Below are 14,110 nucleotides of genomic sequence, written 5' to 3' on the forward strand. Positions count from 1 at the left end.
CCATTACTCTGCTTGTAGAATATTGTGTTCCACTGAACACACGATTCTACCAGCGGAGTTTGGTGCCATACGCTTTTGTACTGCCTTGTGTTGCATGTTGTCCAGCATGCTTTTCAAGTGTTACACACGCCTGCTGTTTGAGCAGCCCAGTCTGTTTCACACCACTGTCGGGAGCAGCGATACACTATTCAAGTGAGTCATGCTCGCACGCATGCACACTCATGCACACACACGCACGCACGCATACACACACACACACACACACAAACAAACACTCAGACACGCACACACAAACACACTCGCAAACACATGCTCAAACACACGTGCACACATTCACACACACACACACACACACACACACACACACACACACACACACACACACACACACACACACACACACACACACACACACACACACACACACACACACACACACACACACACATATATATATATATACACCTAGACACAAAGGATTTCCAAGTTTTAGGGTTAGGGCTAGGAGGTTCTGCTAGGCAGAGTGGCAGTAGGGCGGCACAACGCAGAAAAAAGGATGAAGAATGCAAAGCAGTGTGGAAAAAAGGTGCGGTGGATGGAAAAGGAACACAAAGCAATGCAAGAGAAGGAATGAATACAATGGAGGAGGTGGATAAAAAGTGAATTGTGAAGGAAGGAGAGATTGTCCAAAGGAAGGAACGACATTTTTTGCTTCCTCACTATCGGCGAAAAGATAATGTATCGATGATTTATTCGTAGCAGATTGTCGATGAACCTATCCGTACTAACTGCCCGGTTAAATTTACATATGAGACAAGTAAAACCGAAATCATTATGCTCGACCGTAAGCTCAGCATCCAAGACAATAAAAAAGAATCTAAAATTAATTTCAAACAAACAAACAAATTTCAATACACCTCACCTAGATCCTCCCACCCCAACCAGTGGCGGATCCAGGGGGGGGGGCCCAGGGGGCCTGGGCCCCCCCTTTGAAAATTTCGACCTTGGTCTAGGATTACAGTAGACTGTAGAATGAGCGCTCGAAATTACTTGGCATGTCAAGTGGGTCACGCGTGCTGGGTACTTTTATACGTGTCCGGTCACTCCGGTACATGGTGTCACGCACCGAGCATGAGTCTGTACTAGTCAGCGCGCTGTGTACCGGTGTACAACTACTGTACGCACTGCAGTACTGCGACCTGAGGACACGGCCGTACTTCAAACATGTGAAAAACGTGCCAAAAATGCAGGGCCTGGTACATAGTGCAGCGATCGCGTTGGGCTGAAGTCCTGTATGGTGCACGGTGCTGTCGACTTCGTCCTTCCTTTTTTCTTTTTCAATTGTCAGAAACTACAAGTATACGCTCTCTAGCTCTCTACTTCGCTTGTAGCCAACGGGTTACCTTCAGATATGAGATGAAGAGGAAAGGGTCTGACATCAGGTCGTTCTTCAGTGGACCGGTAGATAAGAGAGCTCGCGTTGGAGAGCCGTCCAAAGGTCCGTCGCGGCCGCTGTCGAGTGGAAATGTTCCAGTGCAGTTTGAAAATGTCGTGAGAATGGAATAAAACTAGAAACCGGCGGATTCTGCTCGAAAAGGTGGCATATTCTGCTCGAAAAGCAGTGAAATTGGCAGAATCATACAAACCTTATGGCGGGCAATTCCTCGAATTCTGCTCCATACTATAGTATTTTTATCCACATACCAAACATCCATGAAACTTACCAGAAAAAGTACCGAATTCTGTCAATTTTTCTGCCGGCAGAATCCGCCGGACCCTAAAAACAACTGCTCTTCACAGCTTCAGGACTTTGTTGTTGTTGTATTTGTTGTTTTGTTTGGGGGGGGGGGGGGGCGGATACCTTGGGCCCCCTCTTCGGCCAAGTCCTGGATCCGCCACTGCCAACCACACGTGGCACTGGGGGAGATGATTAGAGCAGGTAGAGGATCAACAAGTGAAGCTACCTCACTAGGTACCCGCTCCTTCCTGGCAGCTAAACTCATTGAACGTTACGAGGTTACTCTACACCAATAGTAACGCCGCTCTATCCTCTACGCATCACAAGAAATCCACTCGCCAGAAAAAGAACACTGCACCACCACTCATACTACCGTACCATCCAGGTCTAACTGACCTAAATAAAGTGTAAAAAACTTGTAGACTAAACACAAGCTTGACACCATCCTGGGCCAGGCACCTTTCATCGCCTGGAAGAATACTAAATGCCTCGCTAGCTACCTCAAAGCACAAGCACGTCTGAGATTCACACCTACCTGGCAGCCTCTTCTAACATCCTCAGTTGTTTCACCTAGAAACAAAAATTCCATTGATAAGAGACTGTACCACCACTCTGGACTCCATTGGTCTGATGAGGTACTCCTTCGATAGTACCGAAATAAGCTTATAACCATTCCTTCCTTTGGACAGTCTCTCCTTCCTTCACAATTCACTTTTTATCCATCTCCACCATTGCGTTAATTCCTTCTCTTGCATTGCTTTGTGTTCCTTTTCCATCCACCGCACCTTTTTCCACACTGCTTTGCATTCTTCATCCTTTTTCTGCGTTGTGCCACCCTACTGCCGCTCTGCCTAGCAGAACCTCCTAACCCCGCTCTGTCTTAGGACATTGAGCACTTTTTGCCATATATATATATGTTGAGTTCGAAACAGGACGACTGACGACATATCCAGACATTACAACGGGAACAGGTAGGTTGGGACGACATTTATTAGAGACGGGACAAGAGACCAAGACGAACGAAACGACTACATGATGATTATTGACGAGTGAGAAAAGAGAGAGAGAGATCAAGTCTGAACGGCAAGATAAAGGGCCTGGGTAGCTATGGCAAATATGGGCGCGCAAGTAGCTACCCAGGCCAACGGAACAAAAGGAGACAAAAGGTGAGTACGTAAGTGCATGCAGGCCAGCTAGAAAAGGTACGGGAGGAGGTACCTAACATATATACATACTCAATCTGCGGAGAGCATGCTGTTTCGTTCTTTTTGAACTCATCAGCGCAGCACAGAGGAAATGAGGCCGAACCGGATAGCAATGAAAATAAAAATTTCCAATCAGGCCCGAACGTACCTTGCCAGAGTGCTCAAACTGACAAGTCAGTGAGCTCTGCATATATACATATATAGAACAAGAAGTATTTCTTGCGTCAGCAGAAGACACAAAGGATTTCCAAGTTTTGGAGTGTTGCTATGAGTTTCATGCAATAGCACTCTTCAGGCAACTTTCTCTTCTCTCACATGAGTATCCCTTTACATACCAGAAAAGACGAAAAGGAGCACCCTAGGGTGGGGATCACAGGTGGAGAAAAGAAGCACACTAGCCAGTCTAGGTGAGAATCATAGGTGAAAATAAGTGTTGCAAGAGTGGTGGTGTGAGCAATCGCGCAGGCGCGGTGGTGTGCATAAGGTGAAGTGTGGCAGTAGGATGCATGCACATAAGATAGCAAGAGTTCTGCATATGTGCACTAGATAGCAAGCGCAGTCTACAGTTCAGGTCACCTTCGATAGGAGGTACTTGGGCTGTGGTGACATTTTGTGACCAGGCGGCATCTGGTGTTGAGGAGCGATGCCTTGTCACTGTTCATTATGGCGATTTTCTCCGATAGGCATAGGTTGCACCGCTTCGAGGTTCTTTTGTAGGCGCTGGATCTCTGCCTGATTCTCCACGAGATGTTGGCATCTTCACCTGCCTCCCTCGGCGCCCTTGCATGCTTTGACAATTCTGTGCTGTTTCTCTGTGGGGCATTCCGGAACGATGACGTGTGGTTGTTGAACCGGAGCTTGAATGGGGTTTCGGAGATGCTGATGTACTTCTTCTGGCTGAGATTTGAGTCCACTGTAGCTTCGCATACTATCTCGCTGGCGTTGCAGTCCCCGTTGAGTGGGCAGTCTGCTTTGATACGGCATTTGCATCTCTTCTCTTCCGGCTGTCTGAGGACTTTCGCGTTGTGGCCCTTGATTATCGAGGCTAGGTTGGGCGAACAGCTGTAGCTGACTTTGAGCGTGTTTTGTTGAATATTTTTCTGAGGGCAGATCCTTCTGGGAAATGGCGCTTCACAAGTTTCAGGAATCCCGCGGCAACATCAGTCTTCACGGACTGGCGGTACGGTATGTTAAACCAAATGACGTCCCTCTTCCGATTCTTTTTCCTCCTGGCTTGTCCTTCCGTGTTCGTCGGTTCCTCATTATAGACGAGTGCGTAGTTGAAGCCCCTTTTGAGAGAGCTGCAGCGTACGTGGGGGCAGCCTCTTCAAAGACTTCTTGATTGGCAGAGACGCTCGTTAGGCGCTTGTTGATTGACTGCGGCAGGTTCTTGATGACTATTGGAGGATGGTTAGACTCACGGTTGATGTAGAGGGGCGTGTCCCCGGGCTTGCGGTATGGCTTGTAGGTGCCTGTTTCGAGGTTTAGAGTGACGTCTAGGAAGTCGGTTACTTTTCTGTTGACGTCGATTGTTATTTTCAGGCCTAGTGATTGGAACATACCGATGTTCTTCCGTATCTTGTCTGCTCTCCAACCCGGTACTCTCCTTAGGGTAGCTAGGCCATCATCACGGTACAATCCGATTGATGGCTTGTCGATGTAGCTTGGCAGCTTGTTCAGGAGTGATGCGCCTACCAGCTGGCAGACCTCAGCTCCGTCGTAGGACCCCATGGTTACGTCAAATCCGTTATCGTTGTCCTTTTTCACCCATGTTTTTGATCCGTCAAATAGCAGAGATCTCCTAGCGTGCATAATGATGTCTACGTCGCTCTTGCTGACGTTGGTGTATTGCGCTGCGAATCTCAGTGCTTGGCGAAAGGAGGTCTTCTGTAATTGACGGGTAGTAGCTGACGATGTCGAAGCACACGAAGGTTCTCTCATTTTTGTCGTCCAATCCTTGGAACCAATCTAGAACCGATGCTGTGTTTTTCCATAGCTGGATGTCAGTCGCCTTGGTGACCTCAGTAGTGATCCTGTCCAATATTGTCTTGCTGATGATGCCCATCTCGGCCTTTGCTGGGTTGATTAACCTGCATGGCAGATCGTTGGCGAATCTGTCTTTATGATCCTTGAGGGTCAGGAATGCTTTAGACTCTGCCATCGTGTCCATGCGGTCATCCAGCGGCTTCTCCATGTTTTGTGCGATGCTCTTTGCCTCTCTGTTGATATCCTTATACATTGCTGCCGGGGCTATTTTGTATGCTTTCGTGATATTGTCCTTCGATAGCTTGTTGTACCGCTCGCGCGATACCTCGTACAAGTTGCTGGTTTTGTCGGCTTTACTTTGTCGGATTTTGAAATGGACCGGGCTTTTTCCCTCGGGTCGTTTTGAAAGGGCCCATTTACACGCCTGAATTTTACGTTCTCCATCATTTTCACTAGGTCTTTTTCGAACGCCTTCATTTCAGCGACGTGGGGCGGTGAGTTCCTGCTCTTGAATCCGAAGCAGTTATCTGGCGCGTTGCTCCCATGTTGTCCGTTTAGGAGGAAGAACGCCTTCCATCTCATGCGTCTAACAACTGATTCCACCTTGGCTAGCAGGTCCTTCCGATAGACTTCATCCGGCGGTATCGGGATGTTCTTCAGTGAACAGTCAATATGCACCTAGGGTGCTCCTTTTCGTCTTTTCTGGTATGTAAAGGGATACTGATGTGAGAGAAGAGAAAGTTGCCTGAAGAGTGCACTTGCACGAAACTCAGAGTAGCAACACTCCAAAACTTGGAAATCCTTTGTGTCTAAGTGTATTCATAAATACTCAATCTGCGGACAGCATGCTGTTTCGTTCTTTGTGAACTCCTCAGCGCAGCACAGAGAAAATGAGGCCGAACCTGATAGCAATGAAAATAAAATTTCCAAAGCCAGTTTTAAATCAGGCCCGAACGTACCTTGCCAGAGTGCTCAAACTGACAAGTCAGTGAGCTCTGCGTAATGCAAACAGCAAAGGCACTACCCCACATGAGAGTGCTCAACTACTACAAGAGCAGGAGCGAAAATACTCAATCTGCGGACAGCATGCTGTTCCGTTCTTTGTGAACTCCTCAGCGCAGCACAGAGAAAATGAGGCCAAACCTGATAGCAATGAAAATAAATTTCCAAAGCCAGATTTATATATATACTCAATGCTGCAGGCAGCCAGACTGTTTCGGCCAATGAGGCCTCATCAGTGCAACTCCGAGCTTAAACTAGGATTGAACTGTCAGCCCTATAATATAGATATGCACATACATGCACACGCACACGCACACGCACACACACACACACACACACACACATTTGTACTTGTTGCTCACTGCCAAAACTGGTCACGTGGGTCTCCCCCACGTGACCAGTTTTGGCAGTGAGCAACAAGTTTGGCAGGGTTGGCGGGAAGCGTGTGTTCCTCCTCGGAACAACCAACTTCATCACCAATACCGCCGAAGTTGCAACTTCTTACTGGAGGCATATGTCGGTAAATCCCAACGCAATGCAACACCAAGCAGATAATTAGCAGGCCTAGAGTTATGAAGCTCAAAGTAACCTCAGTGTACCCCCCCCCCCCCCGCCCCCGCCTGCCCCAAACTCTTCAATTCTGAGTCTTGGTAAGTCTATGTGTACATTGGTGTCGGTTAATAACTTATCAACACCCAGCATGCCTGCACCGCATGCATGCTGTGCACGATTCTTACTTGTCCACTTTGCAGATGTAAGCATTGCAGACGGGTGATGACGGCTAAGATGGAACAGCATCTAAGCTGCCTAACATCGAGGCAAGTGTCAACACATTTGGTTCTAATGTGGCTCCATTTACTTTGCTCAGTAGGACTTTTTTGTGTTTCCCATTAATATTGATCTGGTTGAGAGCATGATGTGCATACATCTCTCAGAGAAAGTACAAGCATGGTACATAGGGCAAATATATCCAGAGGGGCTCCTTCTGTTACTGTAGAACGGCTAATTTTAGCGGGTAAAACAATTGGCAATTGGCGTTTTCAGAATCAGGACCCATTCGCACTTTCATTCGAGTGGAACAGTTTACAAGACGAGCATGTGTCTAGTGCTTCTTTGGCATATGGGTGTGAGGATTTGTCACAGCTCCTTAGAATACCTCGTGTTTCTGTGACTTCATTCCCTATAGACATTTGCTGATAGAATTTGACTACGCCATATTGAAAACAACATAATCACACCATCACACCAACCACGTGTCGACCTAGTGCTACGCTTGGAGTAAAAGTGCCGACTATGGATCCCCTAAGCCTAAGACCAGGAACACTGCAAGTGCTAAAATGAAATTGGCAATTTCTGAAGGTAGAAACCAAACACAGCCCAACAAAGTGGTCTAGAGATTCAATGCCAACCCTCCTCTACCAGCGCAGCTCGCTGTGTCCTTGTTTGCTACTAGCACGACTGTGCGCGTGTATCATAGCTTGCTCCTGTTGCCATGACGGAGCGGGGGTGTGTGGACATGAGTGAAAGGTCCCAGGAACACTGCTTGCCCCGTACAGTGTAACATGGTGCATTTTGCCACATGTTCAGCTTGCCAAACTTCTCATCATGAATATCCACGGACTTCTTGCGCCTTCACTCAGCTTCTCGATAGTGGAAAGTGATTTGTGTCTCTGCCATTAGCATGCTAACGCAAGTTAGCAGCCAGCCCAGCGAGCTGGCCTGATTTGTGGGCAGGCGCATTCCACGCAGACATGTGCCCATCAAGATCCGCAGCGCGATGTATCTTGTATTCTTGCTCGTAGTGGCACTTCCAGAGGTGGGAGATGCCACGGTTTCTTTGCCATAATCAGTAGCTGAGCAGTATGTTGACACTGACCAAGGTTTTCCTCGCTTACACAGTGGCCTACTTTTCTGATAGGATAAGAATACTCCCACCCACCTACATCTCACCAAGGTAACCACAGGTGGAGAATTCGGAAGAACTTGGGAATTAGGTCTGCTTTTGGGTAATGGAGAAATTTGTAGGCTGGTAGTAGTAATAGTAGTTTGATTTTACTAGAGGAGTCCCAATAGGCTACTGCCTTTTTGCTGGGAACCCTACGTGAAGCTTAAATTTGTGTTTGAACAGAGCAAACGACTGGGCGTGTTGAAATTCACCTGGAAGAGAATTCCATCTGCCTGCCGACTGAAGAGAGATAGAGCGCATGCCATGCCGCCTAGAAACAAGTTTCAGAACAAAGTAGGGATGTGTTGCACTCGGATGTGGCAGATTTGTGATGCCAGCTGGATAGTTTTGTAACTGGTGTAATTCTATGTCTGGGCACTGGTTGTATCACAGTGCAAGAATGTGTTGTATCACAGTGCAAGAATGTGTTGTTGTTTTTCAAGGGAAAGGGGACATAATATACTATCATGTTTTGGCTAATTGTTCACCTACATAACCAGATCATGTACAGTCAGCAAGTGCGACAAAAAGGCACAAACTGACGGGGAGTACTGAGACATTTCACGACCTGACACCTACATTGTGGCTTCAACACTTCTCCAAGGCGCAAACCAACAACCTTCCAACTTGGATGGCTCGGGTTAGGAAAGGTCCAAGAGGAGAACGAAAGCGCAACAAAGAAGAGCACGAGCTAAGCCCCATGGCAACAAAACCTTGTACTTCGAAGTAGAAGTGTTGGAGCTAGGTATCGGGTCATTGGATGTCTCAGTACTTCTTGTCAGTTTGTGCCATTTTGTCGCACTCGCTGACTTTACATGTTCTGGTTACGTATGTTGACAGCTAGTCATAACTCATAACATTTCGTCCATTCTTTTAATCCATGTACATGTACCAGTATACTATCAATATGGTTATAAGTAGAATATACCGTATTTTCCGGGGTATAAGCCGCACTTTTTTCCGCTAAAAATCGGACCAAAATCGCCCCTGCGGCTTATACACCGAATATGCTTGCGCGAATGAATGCTTAGCATACATCAGTATGCATGCTGATGTCATGTGACATGTCATTCGACTCGGCTTCGCGCCTGTGTTGCTGCTCAGCATCAGTGGCAGCGAGACTGAAGATAGTGCAGATGACATGGAGTGATCTGTAGTCAACACAGCAATACACCAGCATCTCTGCAGCAACCTGTGGTGCACTAACACTTCATAATCTGATCTAACATGGTATTTACCTCCATAACCATAATAAATTTGTAGAAAGGCCATTTGTCAATGAGTGTGAAAAATCTTGGTTTGTGGGTGCGGCTTATACTCCGAATACCAACTTTTAGTCAATATTTTGCCTCAAAAAGGGGGGTGCGGCTTATACCCCGGAAAATACGGTAGGCCATTTCCAGCCACTGGCTATGTGTGCTGTTCTGTGGTGCGCTAAACGGGCGGAGCACGGAGAGGTACTCTGTGATGTGAAATTGAAGATCTTTTTATGTTCTCTTCCAGGATTCGAATTGGCAGAGATGGTGGAATTGTGTATCGGCACGAACGGTGGGTGTAATGGAATATACCGTGTGTGTTGTGTGTGTGTGTGTGTGTGTGTGTGTGTGTGTGTGTGTGTGTGTGTGTGTGTGTGTGTGTGTGTGTGTGTGTGTGTGTGTGTGTGTGTGTGTGTGTGTGTGTGTGTGTGTGTGTGTGTGTGTGTGTGTGTGTGTGTGTGTGTGTGTGTGTGTGTGTGTGCATGCATGCATGCACGAGTGTTTGTGCAGAACATTTTATTGTACTGCAGCTGCATGCACAGAAAGATTATAGGCAAAACTCTCTTAGCAAATACCCTATGGTCATGGTACGGGGCCTTTGTGTATACACAGGTCAGCAAAGCATGCTGCAATTTCCTAATTTTGTAAACACTGGCTCACATTCTAACTCTTGGTGGTAGTTTATAGACAAAAGGACCAAGGAACTACAAGTTACGCTATAATGTCCACTAACACCACCAGTTACTAAACAATCAGCTCATGCGATAACATTGCACGACCGACGGTATTGACGTTCTACAACTAGCTGGCTAACAGCTCTACAGCTCTAGCACATCTTGACTTCACCTTACCCTCTTATGTTATCATATTATCTTAGTCCCTTCCAAGTTGGAAGGATGTTCTGTGGAGTGCGCATCCAAGATGTGCTAGAGCTGTTAGCCAGTTACTTGTAGAACGTCAGTACCGTCGGTCAGTGTCGTGCAATGTTATCGCATGAGCTGATTGTTTAGTAACTGGTGGTGTTAGTGGACATGATACGTAACTTGTAGTTCCTTGGTCCTTTTTCTTTTCTATAAACTATCCTTGGCTCTCCATCCGAGTCCATTCTTTGTGGTAGTTCTAAGATTCACTGCCTTTCTCCTTCCGTTGTGTTTGTTGTCCAGGTGTGACGAATGGACACCAAGCAACTACCTGCACCTTCTCCTCTCCCGCTCTGTTCAATGGAAGCAGATCTTCTGGAGGTAAGGCCATCCAAGCGGAGCTTACGGGATACTTCTTCATTGGCAACCGAGACATGGCAATAACTGTCCGGATTGAAATTGGTGTTTTGCCTGGTGTAGAGCGCCAGATGTTTTTCTGTATGGTGGTATTCCCCGAACTGTCTTGGTTGTCTGGTCAGGAGCATTATGCGGAAAAGGGGTTTGTATCGAGTGTTCGGTATCCAGAAGGTAAGAACCAACACAACACGTACACAGACACAGATAGACACACACATACGCACAAACACACACGCGCACACACACGCACACACACACACACACACATGTAGCAATGAAAGAGGCTGTTCAGGTGCATGGACTTGCACTGGTGGATAAGGGAGCGCCACAAAGGTGTGTAGTAAATTTACGCAGAATGTTCAATGGCCGAATGCTGCCACTTTCCCTCTTGTTTGTGGGATAAGAAAGTCACGTAATTGAGCGTGTTCAGCCTGAGGGGTGTCGGTGAACATGTTGTACAATACATACTCAAGCATGAAAGTATGGATGGCACGGAGCATGCCTACTGCGTTTATAGCACATAGCACACAATGAGAGCTGTGCACACACATCCATGCAATAGTGTACATGTACATGGCATGAATTTCCCACGTCATGTGCCATTTCGTGTCATGTGCCATTTCGTGTCATGTGCTATCTCGTGTCCTGTGCTGTTCGCTGCAGACTATGGGGCCACTTGCACCTATTCCGCTGCGGCCAGTGCACAACGATATTCACAGCAGCCGAGTGTCGAGTGCAGTGCTTACGCCGTGCCACGCGTGATGTCTTATCGGCGGCGGGTGCAGAGAAGCAACCGAGTGGTGATCAGGCTCCCAGCTACGACTATGTACTTGACTGTCTTGACAGGCCGCAGGTGAGAGATCAGCATACTACTCTCTTGACTAAAGAAACCCGACCAACGTGCCGGAAGCAGAGTGAAGGCTCATGCGGGCCCATGCGGCCCTCAAATCGGTTTTGGACCGTGCCTGATGTGGTTTAAATGGAAACGGGGTGTTACTCTAGACTCCTGGGTCTGTTTCTGTGGCCACAACGGTAGTAAGCAACGGTAGCAGGTTAAGGAGGTTCGCGACGGTTAGCGCCATGTTGGATTTCCGAATTTTTTTCTGAAAAATAATGCCTTTCGGAGTGGAAAAATGGGACGCGATCATGCACAGAAAATAGTTTGACCATGACTTCGCAGTGCTCGAGTCGGGACAAGATTTGAGGAAGAAGCTCAGCCACTAGTGGACTTGCGGATTTGTTTTGACATTGGCGGTTTTTGGATAGCTCGGTTCTCCTGCCGACGTGTGCTGGAGATGAAGACGCGGGAGAGTAATCCGTCACCCACGACGCGGCCTCTCATTCTGCGTACTGGACGATGCAATAAGCCGAGGAGGGGGACGCTTCGCAAACTCAAACGATCGATCGAGTTCCTGAAAAACGGAAAGGGCGATCTCCATCACTAACGCCACTGGATTCGACTCCCGCGAAGAGGTCGTTCAGTGCCCCTCTTCACGGTCGACGAATCGTTCATCTCAGGTATCTGGCTGTGGGATTGTCTGCGTGCCAGAATCCTGGATGTGGCAAACCTCTGGCGCTCATTGATTGCGTTGAGGAGAAGAGGTACGACCTGGGCAGCGTACTTGTCATTCCGTGTCAGCAGTGTGGGATGGAGAATTTTATAGATACAGATAGCCCTGTAACTGCTCAACACCCTGGCCCCCGTGCTTCCACTAGCAACACCAAAGCTGCTTTGGGTAAGTGCGTTTTTCAATCTCATAAGATTTACTCATGATATTTGGGAGTCATTGCCACCCTATGGCTATGGAAATGTATGAGCACACTGTATGCGCGGCGGCCGCGAGCGTCTGTGTGTTTGCATAGACCTGCATGTTTGTGCATGTGTGCACCATATGCATGTATGAACATGCACATGCATATGCGCTCATGTGGACGTGCCCTCGCACACATACTATACACACGTGCATGACCGCTCCCAGGGCATGTTGGTGTGACATGTGTGGCGGGCATCTCCACTCATGCACATGAGTGTGCACATGCATGTGGGTGGGTACGCACACGTGCGTGAATGTATGTGTGTGTACGTGCGCGTGTGTTCTATTGCGTGTGAGAGCATGCACGTGTGTGTGTGTGTGTGTGTGTGTGTGTGTGTGTGTGTATGTGTGCACGGATGTGTGTGTCGATGGTGTGCATTTTTGTGATTGGGGAACACTCTGATCCCTAAACCGCGATACCGGAGCTCCCAAGCTACAGCCTCAGATTGATTTATAGTTCATCGTCGGGAATGAGTTCGCTGCTCATGATGCTGTTGCGGATGTTGCAGCCCTAGCTGAAATTGTCGAAGCTCGCCCTGATGCCAGTATCCTGTAGCACTCTGTCACTTTTGCATCAGCATGTTCGGCGATGGAGTTTGCAGAACATCAGCAAAAGCGGCTGGCCACCCTTCAACAGTTGGTCCAAGCAACGTGCTTCTCTAAATCAGTTGCTGTGCGGGCAGCTGCCAGTGGGTTGGTGATGAAGCACTTTGTCTTGTCCTACAAACGAAGTGGTGAGCCAGCCATTTCCAGACTGATGAAGGAGCAAGTCGGAGGTAAGAAGCGGGTGACAGTCTCAAGGAAGATTATATTAGTGGTGGCTGAACACCTAGCGAAGAACCAACAGCAACCCAACTCTAAGGAACGCCCTGTGGCACAGTGCTTCATTTGTTTGTGCGCACCGTAAAATACCATCATTTTTGCCAGTGTGGGGACACGTTCTAGCTCGCATAGTTGAAGAACAAGAGGACTCAATGTTGTCTGATTCGTTCCAACATGTCAGCTTTCATTGTAGTTTGATATGGGGCTGTGCTAAGCGCTATCATAGCTACATGTACATGTATCACAACCAAGTGCCAACAGGAGAGTAATCATGGAGAAAAGTACCTATCGATAATGCGTGCACCCAGGGTTTTCCGGCAAATTTACTAGTTCAGCTATTCCATCCTTGTATTGTTCTGAACGCCGAGGGCTCTAGTGAGTTTATGCAACACCTATTAACAGCCAAAAATCCAATAAGTTATGACCAAAGCAGCAGCAGAGAAGTACAAGCAATATAGATACGTGAATTTACCAATTTTAGGCAAATTTTGACAGTTTTTTGGATTTTTCTCCAGAATATGCACGGTGACCCCTATTTTCGCCGCGGTAAACCTGTTCCAACCCACTTATAGAACGTGTTTGAAGTATCCACATATGGGGCAAACTCAAAAATAAGCTGCAAAAAATATTCAAAGTTTCATTTTTTGCGTCTTTTTGTTCTTCTCCAGGAAATGACGACCTGGATCCCATCATCAACCAAAGTGTACATTTTTCGGTGTTGATATCATCTTAGTCAATACCTCGAACAGTCTGTAAAATTTTATGTCATATTTTCTCTCCTAACTGATGTTATGGTCGATTTCTCATCAATTTTGGGATTTTGTGTTATTTTGTGTCATCAAGGAAAATTGTGTTTTTGGCAAGACCTATTCGGGCAATTGAAAAACTGATGTTACTAAGCGAAAATATAAGGCTGTACCTATTCAAACCTGATGTCAGATTGGGCTGATGTTGAAATTAAATTTTTGGGGCTAACTGTCCCGAACCCCCTTAACCCATAGTACTGCTGACAGGTACCAGCCTTGGTTTCATGGATGATACTCTCTTATTTTATTTTCAAGCCAC

At 47.2% G+C, this 14,110-nt stretch overlaps 1 protein-coding gene across 2 annotated transcripts in view; it reads left to right on the plus strand.

The window, feature by feature from the left end:
• LOC135817453 (uncharacterized) overlaps positions 1–14,110 on the plus strand; it is a 51,853-nt gene that overhangs the window by 29,832 nt on the left and 7,911 nt on the right. For both annotated transcript variants that reach the window (XM_065330643.1, XM_065330644.1), the window contains exons 12-16: positions 106–192; positions 6,684–6,749; positions 9,380–9,424; positions 10,296–10,373; positions 11,073–11,262. In XM_065330643.1, coding sequence (XP_065186715.1) covers positions 106–192; positions 6,684–6,749; positions 9,380–9,424; positions 10,296–10,373; positions 11,073–11,262 — 466 coding nt within the window. The remainder of the gene's footprint in view (positions 1–105; positions 193–6,683; positions 6,750–9,379; positions 9,425–10,295; positions 10,374–11,072; positions 11,263–14,110) is intronic.

This window comes from Sycon ciliatum, chromosome 5, assembly GCF_964019385.1.
Source record: "Sycon ciliatum chromosome 5, ocSycCili1.1, whole genome shotgun sequence".
Classification (NCBI taxonomy): Eukaryota; Metazoa; Porifera; class Calcarea; order Leucosolenida; family Sycettidae; genus Sycon; species Sycon ciliatum.